The sequence below is a fragment of the Mandrillus leucophaeus genome, unplaced genomic scaffold (assembly GCF_000951045.1).
Source record: "Mandrillus leucophaeus isolate KB7577 unplaced genomic scaffold, Mleu.le_1.0 Scaffold184, whole genome shotgun sequence".
Classification (NCBI taxonomy): Eukaryota; Metazoa; Chordata; class Mammalia; order Primates; family Cercopithecidae; genus Mandrillus; species Mandrillus leucophaeus.
Window position 1 is genome coordinate 5,762,848 of NW_012101854.1, and position 20,200 is coordinate 5,783,047.

General features: G+C 37.1%; 1 protein-coding gene across 5 annotated transcripts in view; it reads left to right on the forward strand.

The window, feature by feature from the left end:
- The first annotated feature begins 601 nt into the window (after positions 1 to 601).
- The window catches only part of SAMD13 (sterile alpha motif domain containing 13), a 49,294-nt gene continuing 29,695 nt past the window's right edge, over positions 602 to 20,200 (forward strand). Inside the window, exons 1-2 of one of the 5 annotated variants that reach the window (XM_011977796.1) lie at positions 602 to 797; positions 5,412 to 5,496. In XM_011977796.1, the coding sequence (XP_011833186.1) occupies positions 788 to 797; positions 5,412 to 5,496 (95 nt within the window). In that variant the 5' untranslated portion in view covers positions 602 to 787. Of the gene's footprint in view, positions 798 to 3,801; positions 4,217 to 4,857; positions 4,898 to 5,241; positions 5,310 to 5,411; positions 5,497 to 20,200 lie in introns of those variants that run through there. The other 4 variants (XM_011977799.1, XM_011977800.1, XM_011977797.1 and 1 more) reach the window with 4 other exon arrangements.

Sequence of the window (20,200 nt, forward strand, 5' to 3'; positions counted from 1 at the left end):
ACCTCTGCAGATGCAGATACACAAAACTCCAAAACTCCCTGCATCAAGCCAAGATCGCGCTACTGCACTCCAGCCTGGGCGACAGAGCAAGACCCCGTCTCAAAAAACCAAACCAAAACAAAAAAACAAAAAAAAACCTCCCTGCATCTTTAGCTTTTCTCTGACTAACTCTCAGGGTTGCTTTATGATTCTTATATAATGAACCAATCAAGTACACAGTGCTTTGTAAAGAGAGCTATAAAGCACCCTGCACGTGTAAGGTGCAACTAACTACTCACCTTCCTTTTACATGCTCAGGGCTTCAACTGAGATATTCTGTGAGCAAGAATACTCTGTGTGCGTCCAAGCAGAGAATGGCACATCTGTGTTCAAGATAAAGGGAGAATAGAGCCCTAAATAATATGAAGTTGGCCGGGAAAATCTCTACTTAACATTACTGCCAGAGTCCAGCTTAAAACTTCATTGGGGTTGTGATAAGCGAGTAAGACAGGAAGAAAATGGTATTAACCTAAAAAATCCTCACTTTAAAAATCTCTCTAGTAGGGTTCCCCTCCCCCCAGGTCCCTGGAAGTTTTAAGTTTTTGCAAACATCCTCCCTTGTCCTGCCCAGGTCTTGTCCCTTCTAGTCCTGGCCTTCCCCATTCCTGGGGGTCCCCGCCCCTCCGACCCCAGCCGACCCGCGGTGGACTACAACTCCCGGCGTGCCGCGCGCGTCCGGCCGGCTGCACCGGGGCTTTGCGCGTGGCGGCCGCCGAGCTCCGCGCGGGGCAAACCTCCCAGCGCGGCCATGCGGGGAGGTAAGTAATCCGCCTGTGCGGCCAGGGCGTGGGAAGGCGCCCGCCCTCTCCTCTCTCCAGGATGGAAGGAAACGAAGAATGCCGCAATGAAAACCGCTCTGCCCTCCCTCATCTTGGCAGTGTTCGGTGCTGCTGCAGCTCGTTGCACCCACGGACGTGGGCTCTCACCGTGGAGTGGAATGGGGGCAGAAGCGTGCCCTACCCCACAGAGAGCCGGGGCTCGCCTGGGGCTGCTGGCAGTGCTCGGGGAGCGGGACGGGGTGGTGGCACGACTCGGCGGGGTGCCCCGCAAGCGCCACACCTACACCCTCCACTTTCCAAAGACCAGCTTCCCCGGGGAGCCCCCACACTAAACGCCAGCGAACCGTCTCTCCGTGAAAGTCTTAGCCAGAAACTTTCCCCGCTCTGTCCCCAGTGCCACAGAGAGTCGTGTGGCTCAGGGCCGGCGCTGCTGGTCCAAGAGGCAATTGGCGTCTTCTGCCCCTACCGTCCCCTCTCCGGGCCAATTCTCACTTGCCCCTGAGACGCCATTCCCGGCGCAGTGAGGTCGGCCCTGCCCTCGGGCGACTTCAGGCCGGACGCACCTGGGGTCGGATCCCGGGAGGCAGGGCCGGCGGCTCCTTTGGGACCGCGCTGGCTCCCTAGGCGAGTCCTTTCTGCCTGGGGGATGAATGCTGATCTAGAAAAGAAGCCAATCAAAGTCAACAGCTTCCCGCCCTTCCTAACCGCCTCCCCTCTCCCTATCTGAGCCCGTTCCCAAGTGGGTCGAAAGTTCTGTTCAAGAATACTGACACCAAAGTTAATTTCAGCATATAATTTGGAGATTTCAGGATCTCCAAAGTTATTTCAGCATATCCCATAATGTGCTGGATCAGAAGGTCTTGTTTGGTTGCCTCTCTCCCTCAGCCCCACACACCACATACCCACATACGTACCACACCCACACACAAAGTACACCACATAGTACACACATTACACATACATACTTTATGCTACACACTACACACACAACTTTTTATCAGCAGAGGATTGATGTCAAACATTTTGTTGGAGGGAGTGTGTGAGTACTAGTGTGTGTATATATATATATATTTATATTCACAAGTGTCAGTTTACTACCAAAGTTAGAAACTAGCTGGTAAGTGAAACCTCCTGTTGTCATAATTTAGAGTGTCTTTGTGGCTCACTTTTTATACCACGGGATTAACTTCCTACAACACTTTCTGAAACTTTACTGTTGTGTAACAGGCAAACTTTTGATCACAGCAGGCCAGATGGGAGGGGATGTCCCTTTGTACATGTAGGAAGAGATGCTTGGAAAAACATCACAGAATCCTTTCTCCTGCGGCTGTGTCTAAGGAAGAGCTGGGTGTAACTACAGTCTCTGCCTTTTCCCCCTCAAGAGTGGAGAGCTGAACATGCTTTTGTTCTGAACAGCACTGTCAGGACAACCCCAGCTTCCCAGGACACAGAACTCCCAGTCCAACTCGCTTCCAATTTGGATTTACTGGGAGAATAGTTGAGGAATTTCAGATCAAGTCCAAAAGCATTATGGAATCTGTTAGTGAAAGAGCTCTTTATCTCGGTAAGAGTCCATCATTTTGAGATCAGCACTGGTGAAAGATCCACATGCCTGACCCGTGCTCAAAAATAGTGCTCAAAAATATTTAATTGGTTCCTAGATTACTATTGTTTGCCTTTTCAAGGGAGCAATGGCAAATATTTGAAATCTTTCTCGGCAGTGATCTTTAAGGAAGTCGAAAATTTCTAATATAATTCCTGGAATAAGTAAAGGACCAATTTTTGACCTTGAAATTCGGGTTCCAAATTTAGATCAAAGTTGATCTTCTAATGTCCTAAAAGATTATTTTTAAAAAGGGAGGCAGGCAACTTTCTCCTCGGATTCTACCTGAATTCTACAGGATATTACAGCAACAGATAACTTTTCCAAGATCTTTCTGGGAAACCTGTGTTCTGTGTCCTGTTTTGAGTGGTTTTGTTGACCATCTTGACCTAAAAGTGTACAAATGTTGATTGATGTTTATTTCAATGAAGAGGCAACCATCTATGTTTTCTGTGTATGTGCAGAACATTTATGGGATGAGATTATTCCCCTGGAAAAGTGGTTTAAGCCAAGCACGGAAACTGTGAGAATGACCAGGGTAACGTAAACAAAAGATCTTGCCCAGCCTCTCTGCTCCACCTCCCAGTTTTCTGATTTGGTATTTAGGATGATGGCGGGAGAGACTATGAATTTTGGGGTGGGCATAATGTCTTTCTACTCATATGCAACTAATATAGTACCGGGTACTCATAGATGGTAAGTGTTGGTTGAATTTCTTGAATTATGCTTTTTGTGCAACTGGGATAAACAGTTAAAATTAAACCTCCCAGAACTAATTGTTTTCATTTTGTAGAATAAGGTTTTGTTTGTTTCAGTCTGAATTTTTGCTGGCTTCATTTGGCAGGATAAATGCCAAAATAAAAGAATGTGGGCGTTTTCAGGAGATCTGGTCATCTATTTTGCATCCTCTCTGAAATATGTTACTTCCTGCATAATGAAGTAAAAGGATTTGCTGCTGGGCAGTGCTTTCCTTATTGTCACAAAGAGATTACTTAAAAGCCAGCCCTGGGAACTTTGTCCACCAATCTCTATTAGGAAAAAAAGAGTAACATGGGACTGCAGCTTCCAAGTGTTCTCTGGTTATAGCCCATAAGCACTGGGTTCTCACTCTTATTTTTCCCTCTGGGGAGAAAACGAAATAGTTTGAAACATGACATTCACGCTCAGAACAACAGCTAAGACCTATCATGCAGCAACAATGAAGGGGAGGGAGAAAATAAGAAGCTATTGAGAGAGCTTGTTTTTCTTTGTACAAGACAGGTGCAGGGAGAATTCTGCAGGTTTTGGACTCCTGGCTCATTCTCTTGCACTAATTGTGCTGAAGGTAGTTAGCAAAAGTGAACAGGCACACTGTAGCTTTAAAAAGTCAGCCATGAACCAGAAGGCAGTTGGTGCAGCTTGTGTGTGATTCCTAACGTCATGTTGGCTCAGAGCCAGCCTGGTTTTATTTCACTGTGTCAAATTGTACCTCCTTATTGAATTCCTTTGCCAGCCTACTTTGTGAAAGAAAACATTGGGGTTTCTTTGGCTGTTCTTGATAAGCCTATAAAAAATGATATTTTTTAGTTGCTTATAGGTAGGTTTTCTTTTTACTCTTCCACAAAAAAAGAAAATAATAGTAATAATAATAAGACAATGTAGTGTGATGTTGCAGAGTATCATTGTGAGTGTTTTGTTTTGTTTTGTTTTCTGAGATGCTTAGAAAATGGTGAATGTGTAACAGTTTCCAACTGAAGTGAAATCATATTCTGTTAGCATGGAGCAGCAGCACTATCTTCCTGTCTACTCTATAACGGTGTGTGAATGTATGCTAATATCTATCTATATATTAAATGTTGGATTTCTCTATCAGTGATCTAAGTGGTTTAGCAACTGGAAGTTTGTGTGTATGTGTGTGTTTCAGGAGTGAAAATTATCCCACACTTACAGTGTTATTTGTTAATCATCTACTTCTCTAACAGTGATAAAATCTTGCAAATATACTAAATGATGCACTTGCCATGTCAGAGTAATCCCTAGAGAAGCAGTGCCGAAGTATAAAGTGATTTGAGTGGAAATGTATTTAATTTATGGCTTCAACTGAATAAGAGCAAACACGTTTCGGGACTGTTGCTTCCGTTTTTTTTTTTTTTTTTCTTAAAGCAGTTTTGTTCGTAGCTTTTTCATTTTGCTAATTGCATATTAATTGTGGAAGGCTTTTAATTTTTCACAGCCCTCATCCTACTAAACAAAAAGACAGAATGATGGATGCTACAATATCTCCTTAAATGTTCTGATGATTTTTCATAAATCTAATGAGCTACCTACTCTTTCTTACACACACACACACACACACACACACACACACACACACACACACACCCCAGCACCACCTTTCTGTGCTAAGGGCTATCTGGCATTTTTTGTGAGCTTCCTGCTTTACCACAGCATGGCCATCTCACAGACGGGTTTTTGAGGCTTTCGTTGAGAATGTGAGGTAGGGGAATACTTACTGACAAAAGCTTTAAGTGTCCTTCTGCATTGCAATGAAAAAATCTAGGAGCAAGGGGGAGTGGACCAAAAAAAAAAAACAAATGCAATAAGAAAAAACAAATCACAGCCCATAATGGGAGGGGGGAAGGAAAAGGGGGATTGTTTTTCTCCACTTTGACTCATTTATGAGTTGCAGTGTCTTAAGTGAGAGCTAGGCACCCAGGAGAAGCTGTGCCAGTTCACACAGCACTTGTTTTCAACAAGGATTCAATTTCATTTGCAAATGCTTATTGTCAAGGCAGGGAGTGCCAGTACAGATGAAAGCACCCCAATCCGTCTCCTCCAGTTCTTTAGGTTTAATCACATCTCTCCAATCGCCGAGGGAACTGGAGATTTAAACAAACATACGTGAACTGGTGTGAAGCTGTAAAAGGGACCATTATGTTTCCGATTCAGAATATATATTCTTCTCTCACTTTCTAAGAATTAAACACAAGCTTTTCTCCCTTATTGATTAGTTGCTGAAGTAAAGGAACCCTGCAGCCTTCCCATGCTATCTGTTGACATGGAAAACAAGGAAAATGGCTCTGTCGGTGTAAAAAAGTAAGTGAAGCTGGCTTCTGAGTTCTGCTTCTGCAAACAACAGAGGGACTTGGTTTCTATTTTCGTACTTCTTGCTTATCTACTACAAAACACAGTTCGGAGGTCGCCTTGGTTTGTCTACATTGGCCAGCAACCTCCCTTCTCCCCCCTACCCCAGTTACCTTTTTCCGTATTCCATTTCTAAGACAGAGATGACTCAGACATCAAAATATATATGAAAGGTTTGTGTATCAGGCTTTGGAACAAGGATGGTTGAGGATTTCAGCCCTGCATTCTGTATATTGAAACAAAAACTCCAAGCAGAGACTCTTCCGTAGACAACACAGAATGAGGGCAGAAAATTGAGTTCGAATTTTTTTTTTTTTTTTTTTTGAGATGCAGTCACCTCTAACTCTGAAAACTAAGAGCTATAGTGCAGGAAGGGAAAAAGCTTCAGTAAGAATATAGAATATAGTTTAACAACTTCTCCGTCCTAATTTTATGAACTGTTTAATGAATGTGAAACATTTCAGTGCATACATGGTGTTTATGTTAATGTCTGTTCTCACATTTGAATCTTGTGTTTCTATGTGTTGTGTAAGAGTTATATACTTGATTCTTTTAAATGGGAACATTCAATTGCATATGTAACATAATATTTTGATATTTATGAGTATACGAAAAAATGTATATTCTCACTTAGGAGTTATAGCAAAGCAATAAGTACTTTGATTACAAGGAGAAAGTAAGTTCCAAGAGCGAGTTATCTGTTTCATTTCTTTCCATATCATTTAGTTTAAAATTGACATCAACTTGAGCTTTGGAGGAAACTAATTAAATATAATCCATAGAAGCTGTGATATCTAAATGAGGAAACTGTGTGCTATATGTTTATGAATAGAAGGTATATTTTGCTCCACAGCAAAGTTACATTAAAACTAACGTAATAAAATCTGTTTTTTAAAGTTCTCGGGTAATTTATATATCAGTGCCATACTGCCTTGCTTATTACCATCCCTAAAGTTTGGGGTAGGTAGGTGGAGGAGAAATGAAAGAAACAGATGCTGTTTTATGTATGAATTAGATCAGTGTTATCCAACAGTACTTTCAACAATGGTGGAAATGTTCTGTATTTGTGCTGAAATGGTAGCCACTAGCCACATGTGGCTACTAAGAACATGAAATGTGACTAGTATAAGAAACTGAACTTTTATTTTTTACTTAATTGTAATTAGTTTTAAAATTAACAGCTTTACTGAAGTATAATCCTTGCATAATAAATTGCATGTATATAAAGTAAGTTTTGATATTTTTATCCCCTCTTGAAACTACTGCCACAATTAAGATAATGAATATTTCCATCACTTCCAAAATTTCCTTATGACCTTTTGTAATCTCTCCCTCCTGTCCTTTTCTGCCCCTATATCCCCTGGCAACCACTGTTACGCTGTCATTATAAATTAGTTTGCTTCTTCTAGAATTTTATATAAATGAATGTGTATACACCCCCCCACACACACACACACATATAGTTTCTGTCACTCAGCATAATTAATTTGGGATTTATCCATGTTATCATGTATATCAATACATCATTACTTTTTAATTACTCAGTAATATTTCATTGTTTGGATCTATAACAATTTGTTTACTACCATCCAAATGATGATAGACATTTGGTTTGTTTCTATTTCTTAGGTATTATAAATAAAGCTGCTTTGATCATTTGTGTACAGGTCTCTGTGTGGGCATATGCTTTCATTTCTCTTTCATAATTACTTAGGAATGGAACTGGCTGGGCTCTATGGTGGGTGTCTGTTTAACTTTTGAAGAAACTGCCAAACTGTTTTCTAAACTGGTTGTCCCATTTTCATTCTCACCAGCAGTGGGTGTCGTGTTCCAGTTGTTCCACATCCTCGTGAGCTTAGTGTGATCAATCACTTTCATATTAGACATTATATCAGGTGTTTTATGTTTTAATTTTTATTTCCCTAATGACTAATGATGTTGGGCATCTTTTCCCGTGCTTATTTGCCATTCATATATCTTCCTAGATGAAGTATTGTTCAAATCTTTTGCCCATATTTGTATTGGGCTAGTTTTTTCATATTTATTGTATGGAGAGTTTTTATATATTATGAATGTGTCCTTTATCATATATACTATTTGAAAATATTTTCTTTAAGCATGTGACCTGTCATTTCATTCTCTCCATAGTATCTTTCAAAGTATCAAAGTTTTTAAATTTTAATGAAGTCTAGTTTATCGATTTTTTTCTTTTGTGGATAGTGCTTTTGGTGTCATATTTAAGAATTCTTGGCCTAATGCAAGGTTACAGTTATTTTCTCCTAGGTTTTCTTTTAGAAGTTTCACAATTTTAGGTTTCAGGGTTTAGGACTATGGTTTTTGAGTTAATTTTTGTTTGTGGTGTGAGATAAGGGTTTGAAGTGTTGAAGTGCTTTGTGTGGTGGTGGTAGTGGTGCTATGGATATCCAATCTTCCCACCTCTGTTCAAACACTTCTGCAACTTTGTTGAAAAATTATTGATCATATATGTGCAGGCTTATTTCTGGACTCTGTATTCTATTCCATTGATCTTTTTGTGTATATTTATGCCAATACAACACTGTTTTGATAAATGTAACTTGAAATCAGGTAGTGTTAGCCATCCAACTTTGTTCTTTTTCAAGGGTGTTTTGCCTCTGTACATTTCAATATGAATTTTAGAATTAGCTTGTCAGTTTCCACCAATTTTTTTTTGAAATCTGTTGACATTTTGATTGGCATTGCATTGAATTATATATCAACTAGGAGAGAGTTGGTATTTTAACAATATTGTGTCTTCCAAAAATGAACACAGGATTTTTCTCCATTGGCTTAGGTCTTCTTTAATTTCTCTCAGCAATATTGTGTAGATTTCACTGTGAAGATCTTGCACCTTTTTGCCAGATGCATCCCTAACATTTCATGTTTTTGATGCTATTTTAAGTGGTATTGCTTTTCTAATTTTAACGTATAAAAATACAATTGATTTTTTATATTGATCTTACATGCCACAACCTTACTAAACTCACTTATTACTACTAGTAGCTTTTTAGTAGATTACACCACATTTTGTAACATAGACAATTATGTCTTGTGAATAAAGACAGTTTTACTTCCTCCTTCCCAATCTGAATGCCTTGTATTTCTTTCTCCTACTTTATTACACTGAGTAGAACCTGCAGTGAAAAGCTGAAAAAAGTGGTGAGCTGGGTATGGTGGCTCACACCTGTAATCCCAGTACTTTGGGAGGCCAAAGTGGGCAGATCACACATTCTGAGATGGAAGAGTAAGTGAATCTTATATTTAATTTTATATTCAGGGTCTTCAATAGTAATAACCAATAAATCAGTAAGAAAAGCACAAACAGAAAAATACCAAAGAAAAATGGCCAAAACATGAGCAAACATTTCACAGAAGAGGAAATATATATGGCCAATTAACATATGAAGAGATGTTTAGTACCATTAGTGACCAAAAAATGCAAATTAAGATCATAATGACATACCCATTCACTTGGCGAAAATTTTAAAACGAGGCAATTCTAAACATTAGTGAAGATATGGATAGGATACAATGCTAGTAGGAATATTAACTGATAGGGCAGCTTTGCAGAACAGTTTGGTACTTTTTCTAGTGTTAAACAGTGGAATATTTTATACATTAATAATTCAATTTCTGGATATATGTATCAGTCAGTGCTGTCCAACAGAAATAAAATCTGAGCCCCCATATGTAATTTTCAATTTTCTAGTGGCCATATTTAAATAGGTAAAATACATTTTAATAATATGTTTTATTTAACTCATTATATCACTTTAACATGTAATCAACATGACATTATCAATGAAGTATTTTACATTTTTGCACTAAATTTCCTAAATCTGTTGTGTACTTTACACTTAGGGCAGAGGGGTACAAACTTTTGGCTTCTCTGGGCCACATTGGAAGAAGAATTGTCTTTGGCCACAGGTGAAATACACTACCACTAACAAGAACTGATGAGGACAAAAAAAATCTCATAATGCTTTAAGAAAGTTTGCGAATTTGTGTTGGGCCACAGTCAAAGCCATCCTAGGCCACATGGAACCCGTGGGCCACAGGTTGGACAAGCTTGACTTACAGTGTCTCTCATTTTGGACATAAACATTTCATTGGACATATTTAATCTGCATTTATATTTCCTAAAATTTACAGTTCAAAAGGTAGGATCACATACCCAAATAATTCCAAACATATTTAAAAGTTTTCCAAAAACTGAATTATGAATTATGTGAGAAATTATTTTCTTGCAATATTTACATCCACATTGACACAACTGATTTGTCTTGATTTGACTTTGAAGCAAAAGCATATTGATTTCAAAACTATGTCTGTTCAAGTTAAGTCAATTTATTAACACATGTCAATATTACCAACATCGAATTCAAAGAGGTTTTGCGTAAAATGATAAGCAACAATAATCTTATGAATTTCAATAAATCTGCAGATTTTCTTGAAGTTTATTCATGTTAGAAAATGTACGAAATTATTATTGTATATTGTATTGCACTCTGAAAAGTTGCAATTTTAGCCTAAAATTTTGTTCCTCTTTAGCTAGATCACAAATCAGCTTTTCATTTTCTTGGAACTTCAAATTTAGCTGTTTCATATGCAGTGTAATATCAAAGTTACTCAGTCGTTTTTGTCTTTAATTTTTGAATATTTGGCCAGGCGCGGTGGCCCATGCCTGTAATCCCAGCACTTTGGGAGGCCGAGGCAGGCAGATCACTTGAGGTCAGGAGTTCGAGACCAGCCTGGCCAACATGGTGAAGCGCCATCTCTACTAAAAATACAAAAATTAGCCAGGCATGATGGTGGGCACCTGCAATCCCAGCTACTTGGGAGGCTGAGGCAGAATTGCTTGAACCCAGGAGGCGGAGGTTACATTGAGCTGAGATCGTGCCACTGCACTCCAGCCTGGGCAACAGAGCAAGACTGCCTAAAATAATAATAATAATAATAATTGACAAGTATTCCTTTTGTTTCAGTAAAATCTTGAACAGTAGAGCAAATCTTTGTGAATCTTTTCTATTAGTCAACAAGCATTGGCAAAGAACACAGATTATTACATTCATTGTCTTCTATTTCTTTTAACAGTTCCATTAACTGGCATTGATCCATAGCATTTGCAAATATATGCTGAACAATTCAACAGTAGTATCTGTAACCCTTTTCAAGAGTCTGCTTCAGAAAATGAAACATAGATACCATACAGTGGAATGAAGCAGTAAGAAAACATTGGTCTTTTGTTTTAAAATTACAATAAATTCCAATTTTTAAAATTCAGATTTTTTAAAAAACTAGCATTGCTGAAGCACCATCCATCTGGATAGAATTTAATTTTTGTATATCTAGCTAAAATTCTTTGACAGAGATAAAAGATTCAAAAATATCTAAACCATGAATTTAGTTTTTCAAGTTGTAAATTGACATTTCTTTATAAATTAGGAAGTCTTCTGAGATGCAGCATACCTCAAGTATTAATTAGGCAGTGTCTTTATGTTGTACTTTCATCTAAAACTAAAGTTTTAATGGCTTTTTACATTTTGAATCAGTTGGTCTTAGGTTTTGTTAGAAAGACCTTGTATTCGGAAAATCTTTTACATTTTGTGATATACCTGTTGAGTCTTTTCTGATAATATTCTGGCAAAATTTCTATAACTGAAATAACCATATGTCCATTGAAAAATTGGTTTTTTGTCTATGTAAAGATCCAAGCCATTTATAGCTAAACAAAGTTATAAGCTCAGATTCTGTTTTAAATCATATTATCTTTACCTTTTTTTACACAACAAACAGCATTTTCTTTCTCTTGCTATCTTCTAACAAATTGCAATTGCTCTTCATCATGAAATTTCCAACATACCTTCTTTCGGTCCCTTTTTTCTTTATTGTATGTTACTAGTTTCTGCATCTCCTCTCAATTCTGCTTTCTTTTTAGATTTTAAAATTTAACTGTGCTTATTTTTAACTAAAAATATTTAATTATATAATAATTAAAATAATAATAAAAATTTCAATTTAATTACCAATCGCAATATAGAAAGGGATCCTCATAACTCCTGCTGTCCATAAGCATTCAGCAAACACATTACAGTGTTACCTAGGTGAATAGGAAAAAATTAATTTGAACTGAATCAATCTCTGACACCAATCAAACAGGGGATGTACTACCAGAGAGGACACATGCACCTGCCATGAGAACTTCAACCATAGTACCCTATAGGATAGAACAGTTCAAATAAAATGTGGGCAAAACGATGGAATTGTGTTTAACATAAACATATTTTGTACCACTTCAAGTTTTTACATTTAAACTAAATTAAATTTAAAACTTAGTTCCTCAATCAAATTTTAAATGCTCAGTAGCCACATGGTACTAGCTGCTACCATATTGAAAAGCACATGTGTATACCCAAACTAAATTCTTGCATCAGGGGAAAGGTTATATGAACATGAGGTTGAGGGTGATGATTAACTCAGGTGGGGAGAGCATGAATGGGGAGCTCTGAATCATGTAGATAGATATGATTATTATTAAGATTCCAGATTTTATTTTGCCTAGTAGGTCCGTATTTATTTCATTTTTAAAAATAGCTACCTAAATAACTAAGATGGAGCCATCTGAATAGTTGAGATATCCTTTTTGGCAGTTTTTGTACACATACTGTATGTATCCACATGTATACATAATACAAGAATATATACATATATTCCCATGCACTAAGAATGTACACATATATGGCAGCATACACAAAAATGTATACATATATTCAAAACACACATACAAATAGGTTTTTATCGAACAAATGGGATCATCGTATTCTCTATTTGTGGATTTCAGATGCACAGATTTGGGATTAATTATAAACGTTGGTTCATGACACACTCTTATCATTGATCTATGTTTGGCCATGTTAGATTCATGTTAGAATTTTGACTAAAAATTTTTTAATCCATGTATTTAACATGTATGTGCATATCTGTTCAATTCATGAGAATTCAATTTTTTTTCCCATTTGCTTAGTCTTTCTCCCTTTTTCAGATGAAAAATGTCTTTTTCTCCCTTTTTCATTTTACCCTAGGACGGGAGAAGGAATCGATGTTTCCACATGACACATGCATGTAGTAAGTTCCTTTTCAACAGGAAGCAGTTTATTTCCCTACCACCACCGTGCCCCCAAGCCCCTCAGTGGAGAAGACCTGCTGCAGTAGAAAGTTCCCAGTGATGAAGCTTAGCAAGGACTTTCAAAGCAAGCCATTTCTTATTAATGCCACTTCTTTTCTTGCACATGCGTCTTCACCATATTCCTCTGCCTTTGTGTTCAGTGTGTTGTTTCATTTTGAAGCAAAGGCATTTAAAAAAAATTTTGGAACTAACATTCCTGTCATAATTAGTAATATGATGCTTTTTTTTCTTGGTAATGAATGTTGTAAGATTTTGAACTAACTGTGAAATAATTACTTTTGAAATAGCCCTCTCTGAAACCTAACTGTATGCCTGTTAAGCTGTGTATTATGTTAAAGAAATTACCATTTTTGCTCATGTGAATTAGAGGATTAGAAAGTGAATGACAGAACTAAAATATTAAGGTAGACTTAGAAACTGCTATGGTATTGCTAGAGTTTCAAAACTCTGACTTCATTGTAGAGTTAAAGAAAAGAGAACTTTTCATATAACAATAATAAAACAACAGCTACTATTAGCTCATTAAAAAAAAGTCCAGCCATGCATACATGTACAGCAATCTACAGGTCAGTCAGGTCTGCATCTCCATGGGAAGCAGTCACATCCAGAAATGAATAAAAAACCTCACAGGTCCTTGATTGTTTGCCCGGAAGCCTGGTCTGACTTCTCATGAAAAAAGGAATGGGAAACCGACTGAAGTAGCTATGTGCCTGATCACTGACTTCAGCATTTGTTTATTTACTCCTAAGCCTGTCCTCTTGTAGTATAGAGCATAAATAATTATCAAGCCTCAGATGTATCTTCTTCGAAAGCAGTGAGGGGTTTTATTCAGCTTGCTAGGTAGTTTCTGCGTGATCTCTCCATCAGGCACACTTTCGTCTGTTCTGTCCACTCTTCCCAGTCCCCACAACCTCACTGCCCTGACCCTACCTGAATGTGTGATGGTTCCTGGAATGCTCTTCTTCCCAAAAAAACAGCAATGTGGAAAGGGGTGGGGGAGGGGTGGGGGTGCACCATTGATCATCATGGTAAGATGTTGTATCCTAAAAGCCAGGGAAAGTATTAACTCCCAAGACATTGTAAGTGGCTAGTTATTAAATATCTCTTAACAGTCTGTCAGAAAATGAAAAGAAAGAAACAAACTGAGCCAATAATTCAAACCTGAAAAGTGACCTTTCTAGCCAGGATCTGATGTTGTAAACCCTTTTCCAGATGCGTATGATAAGATAAGTTAGAGTGTGCTATGGTTCTTCCATCCCTCCCTCCCTCCCTCCCTCCCTCCCTTCCTTTCTTCCTTCCTTCCTTCCATCCTTTCTCTCTCTCTCGCTTTCTTTTTCTTTCCTTCCTTCTTTCTTTTTTTTCACTTTCTTTTTTAATGTGGTGAGAACATTTACTATGGGGTTCTACACTCTTAACAGATTTTTAAGTGTACGATACAGTATTATTATCTGTAGGCACAATGTTGTACAACAGATCTCTAAAACGTATCCATCTTCCAGGCAGAAGTTTTATACCTGTTGATTATCAACGTCCCCTTTCCCCCTTCCCTGAGCCTCTGCCAATCACCATTCTATTCTTTGCTTCTATGAGTTTATTTTAGATACCTCATATAAGTGAAATCATGCAATATTCTGCCTTCTTTGACTTGGTTATTTCACTTAATGTTCTCAAGGTTCATTCATTTTGTTGAAAATGTAAGGATTTCCTTCTTTTTTAAGGTTAAATAATATGCCATTGTATGTATGTACAGCATTTCTTTTTTGAGGTGGGTCTCCCTATGTTGCTTAGGCTGGTCTCAAATTCCTGATTTAAGGGATCCTCCCATTTCACCCTCCCAAGTAGTTGGAATTATTGGCATGAGCCACCAAGCCCAACTATTACACTGTTTTTTTAAAATTCATTTATCTGTCAATGGACATTTCAGTTGTTTCCATATCTTGGTGAATAGTGCTGCAGTGAATATGGGAGTGCTAATATTTCTTTGAGTTCCTGATTTCAATTCCTTTGGATAAATACTCTGAAGTGGGTTGCTAGATCACCTAGTAGTTCAATATTTAATTTCTTCAGGAATCTACAGTTCCGTAGCAGCTTCCCCATTCTGCATTTCTACCTTTTCTACCAACAGTATGCAAAGGTTATGATTTATTCACATCCTTGCCAACATTTGTCATTGTTGTTTTGACAATAGTATCCTAAGAGGTGTGAGATGATATCTCATTGTTGCATTGATTTGCATTTCCTTGATGATTGGTGATTTTGAACCTCTTCTCATATATGTACATATTGGCTGTTTGTGTTTCTTCTTTTGAGAGATATCTATTATGACCTTTGACCATTTTTTTAAATTGGGTTATTAGTTTTTTTGCTATAAAATTGTAAGAATTCCTTACATATTTTAGAAAGTAACCTCTTATCAGATACATAGTTTGCAAGTATTTTCTCTCCTTTCATAGGTTTCCTTTTTACTCTATTATTTCCCTGGCTGTATAGAAGCCTTTTAGTTTTATGTAGCGCTGCTTGTCTATTTTTGCTTTTGCCTATGCTTTTGGTGTCATATCCATGAAACTATTGCCAAAACTAATGTCTTGAAGTTTTCCCCCTGTGTTTTCTTCTAGATATTTTACAGTTTCAAGTCTTACGTTTAAGTCTTTAATCCATCTTGAGTTGATATTTTGTGTATGGTAAAAGATAATCCAATTTTATTCTTTTGCATGTGGATATCCAGTTTCCCCAACACCATTAGTTGAAGAGACTCTTCCTTCCCCATTTTGTGTTCTCGGCATTCCAGTCAAAGATCATTTGACCATATATCCATGGATGTATTTCTGGGCTCTCTGTTCTGTTCCATTGATCTATATGTCAGTCTTTATGCCATTGTCATACTGTTTAAATCACTGTTGCTTTGTAATATATTCTGAAATCAGGAAGTGTGTTGCCTCCAACCTTGTTCTTTTTCAAGATTGTTTTGGCTATTCAAGATCTTTTCTGGTTCAATATGGATGTTAGAATTTTTTTCTATTTCTGTAAAAATATCATTAGGATTTTGATGAGGATTGCATTGAATCTGTGGATTGCTTTGGGTCATACGGAAATTATAATAGTATTAAATCTTCCATCCATGAACTTGAGATGTCTTTACATTTGTTTATGTCTCCTTTAATTACTTTCATCAATGTCTCATAGTTTTTAGTATGAATGTCTTTCACTTCCTTAGTTAAGAATATTCCTAAGTATGACGTTATTGTAAATGGGATTGTTTTCCTAATTTCCTTTGCAGATAGTTCATTATCATTGTATAGACATGAAACTGATTTTTGTATGTTGATTTTTGTATCCTGCAACTTTGCTGAATTTGTTTATTCATTCTCACAGGTTTTTTTTGTGGAGTCTTTAGGGTTTTCTCTATTTAAGATCATATCATATGTAACTGTAAGGACAGTTTTACTTCTTTCTTTTCAATTTGGTGGCTATTTATTTCTTTGTCTTGCCTAATTGCTCTGGCTAGGATTTCCAGTCCTATGTTGAATAAAAGTGGCAAGAATGGGCATCTTTGCCTAGTTCCTGATCTTAATGGAAAAGTTTTCAGTTTTTCATCTTTGAGTATGATGTTAACTATAGCCTTTTCATAGATAGCCTTTATTAGGTTAAGGTAATTTCCCTCTATCCCTACTTTGTTGAGACTTTTTTTTTTATTATGAAAGGATTTTGAATTTTATCAAACACTTTTTTATCTTAGACGATTGTGTGATTTTTATCCTTCATTCTGTAAATGTGATCTGTCACATTAATTGATTTTCGTATGTTGTGCCATCCTAGGAATAAATCCCACTAGGTCATGGCAAATGATCTTTTTAACGTACTGTTGAATTCCGTTTGCTGGTATTTTGTTGAGGATTTTTACATCTATATTTAATCAGGGATATTGGCCTATAATTTTCTTTTTTTCTGTGTCTTTTTCTGGCTTGGTAGGAGGGTAATACCGGCCTCATAAAAAAAAGTTCAGAAATGTTCCCTCCTCTTCAGTTATTTGGAAAAGTTTGAGGATTGGCATTCATTCTTCCTTAAATATTTACTAAAATTCTCCAATGAAGCCATCTAATCCTGGGCTTTTACTTTATGGAAGATTTTATACTACTGATTTAATCTCCTTACAGATAGGTCTGCTTGGATTTTCTATTTCTTCATGATTCAGTCTGGTGGGTTGTATGCTTCCAGGGACCTATTTCTTCTAGCTTATCCAGTTTGTAGACCTATAATTGTTTATAGTAGTCTGTATGACCTTTTTCATTTCTGTAGCATCAGTTGTAATGTCTTTTCATTTCTGGTTTTATTTATTTGAATCTTCACTCTCTTTTCTCTTAGCCTAGCTAAAGGTTTGTCAGTTTTGTTTATCTTTTCAAAAGCCTGAGTCTGAGTTGATTTTTTCTCACTGTTTTTCTATTCTCTATTTTACTTCTTTGTCTAATTTCTTTAGGTAGAAAGTTAGGTTGTTTGATATCTTTCTTTTTTTAATGTAAGTATTTGTGACTAGAAACTTCCCTCTTAATACTGCTTCTGTTTCGTTTCATAAGCTTTGATATGTTGTGTTTTTGTTTTTATTTGTCTCAAGATATGTTCCAATTTCACTTTTCATTTATTTGACCTATTGGTTATTCAAAAGTGTGTTGTTTAATTTTCATGTGTTTGTGAATTTTTCAGTTTTCCTTCTGCCATTGATTTATAGTTTCATTCCATTGCAGTCAAAAAAGATATTTTGTATGATTTCATTAATTATATATTTGTTAAAAATTGTTTTGTAACCTAATATGTGATCTATCCTGGAGAATATTCCGTGTATGCTTGAAAAGAAATGTATATTCTGCAGTTATTGGGTTGAATGTTCTGTATATGTCTGTTAGGGTCACTTGGTCTATAGTGTTGTTCAAATTCACTGTTTCTTTGTTGAATGTTTTCTTGAATATTGATAATATATGGGAATTAATAGTGATACTTGTAAATGGCACTATTTTATTTTTCTTACTGAAGCTAAAATTCGTTCCTTGATATGTTATAGTTATCTGTTCATTCTGATATATGGTCTCATGATAAATAAGTCTTTGATTATTCCCTTCGATTAAATGATAATGGGTTAAGAATTGAGTCTGTTTATTATTTTGAGTTATACTATTTTTTCCATTGTAAATACCTGCCTTGAAGTGTACATTTCAAAAGAGTAAAATGCATAAAACTATAGAGTCAGTTAAGCATATTAAGACATCATATTTTAAATGTGAAAACAAAAGGAGTTTCAATCAATGCCAGCAGAATTCACAGACATTGACTATATGTCTTTTATACATTGTCAGCCCTCAAGGACTGCTGTTTTTTATATAGTTTCTCTCTTGCTGCTGAGATCCCTACAGAAGAAAAACCAAGTTTGTCTAAGCAATGAAGCCACACCCAAATCCTTTGGAACAAAGACCATTGTGCTGTGGCTCAGAGCAGGGAGGAAAAGTTCTTCAGGTAGTCTCTAGACTGTTGTGTTTAGTAGTAATGATTAGGATATGAAATGTTTATGTTTGTGTTTGGCATGAATTGTATCTGATACTGAATAAAAATTATTCATTGAGTCTTGAAAGGAGTGTTCTTGGCCAGGTGCAATGGCTCACACCTGTAATCCCAGCACTTTGGGAGGCCAAGGCAGGTGGATCTGAGATCAGGAGATCAAGACCACCCTGGCCAACATGGTGAAACCCTGTCTCTACTAAAAATACAAAAAATTAGCCAGGTGTGGTGGCATGCACCTGTAGTCCCAGCTACTTGGGAGGCTGAGGCAGGAGAATCGCTTGAACCCAGGAGGCGGAGGTTGCAACGAGCTGAGATCCTGCCACTTCACTCCAGCCTGGGTGACAGGAAAAAAAAAAAAAAAAAAGGAGTGTTCTTATTTACACTAGCGGATTTTAGTTGTACTAGAATGTACAAATAAAAAGAGGACAAGGAAAAGAGGCTGTTTATAAGATCCCTTGATTTCAGAAAGATGGGTTGGGAAGACATTCCAGGCAGAGGTATGCCAAGGACAGAATGCTGTATGATTTCAGAGGAAAGCCATTAGCCTGAGGGAAGATACCTATACAGAGGAAAGAAATTCTGCAGGAAGATGCTCCATCCATCTGGGGTGCCTGCTCCTAGTCTTACTGGTGACTCAGGGCTCCAAATCCTTTCATCCACACACCTAGCACAGGCTGACTCACATTGCCATGTTTACTATCCATCCTTTTTTCACCCATCTATTTCCCCTGTTCCTTAACCACTTTTTGGAATAGAGCAGGAAACAAACATCATGACCCTCTTCATCCCACAGCTGACCTGAGATTACCCTCTTCATTAGACTATGAGTTTTCAATGCTTATTAAGTGCCTGGCTCATAGTAGGCAGGTTAAAATTAATTAAGGGGAAATTAAACTGGTCTCTTTATAATGAGCAGGACTAATCCCTGGAATTTGAACAGAAAGGGTTTGACTGACATAAGCAAAGCCATGGGTATGGAAAAGTCTAGGATGTTGCCCAGTTAGGTTTGAATCAAGCATCTGAACTCTAAGCTAAAGAATTTGGAATATACAGAAGGTTTGATGAGTTATTTGCCTTTTCAATGCTTTCATCATTTTGATGTGCTGCAGCACATCAGTCAATTCTTATTTGTCTGAATATTTAAAAATGAAAAATGTCGGGTCCATAAACTTTCAATCATCCTTTCTCTTTTTGGGCCTGCCGTTTAGCCAGATTCCTGCTTGTTAGCATGAAGGGAGAGGGAGAAAGGAATGGAACTAACACTAACGTTCATTTAGTTGCTTCATCCTTAGGTATGTCATAGGCAAAGAGATCAATATTAATTTATTAGAAGCAGAACTAAATTGCTTTTAGCCAGAGGCTGTTTTAAGACATGAGCAAAGAGTAGGTTAATTTCATTTTGAAAATAAGTTATAAATATCTAGGCAGCACAAAGTTAGAGTGCACTGCTGAGTGTAAAAATAAGTAACATTCAGAATCAGCTTTATAAAAAAAGTAATGTGACAAATATATCATCATAATATGTTAACCAGTGTCTAAAGTAACTTGCTCCGAACTTTGAAGTGGAAATACAATTGATGAATATAATGGAGTTGTGATATTACATGTGGATTGCATTTCCCCAGAGTATCCTTTTGGCCTGACCAACTCTCAGAATCCGTAATATCATAAATACCATAAAATGTACATATGCTAGAAAATAGTTTCAACTATTTTCTGCCTGCCTTCTTACAAAGGGAAATGGAGATTTTGCTGCCAGAACTTAAAATTATGATGTGCCAACATGAAAACCTCATCATAAAGGCTCAATTGATCTGCGTATATCTGCCAAATTTGTTATTATTGCATTTCTGTCCCCGTGGTTGTGTCTCTCTCTCATTAAAAACGAGGTGATTGTTTAATTAG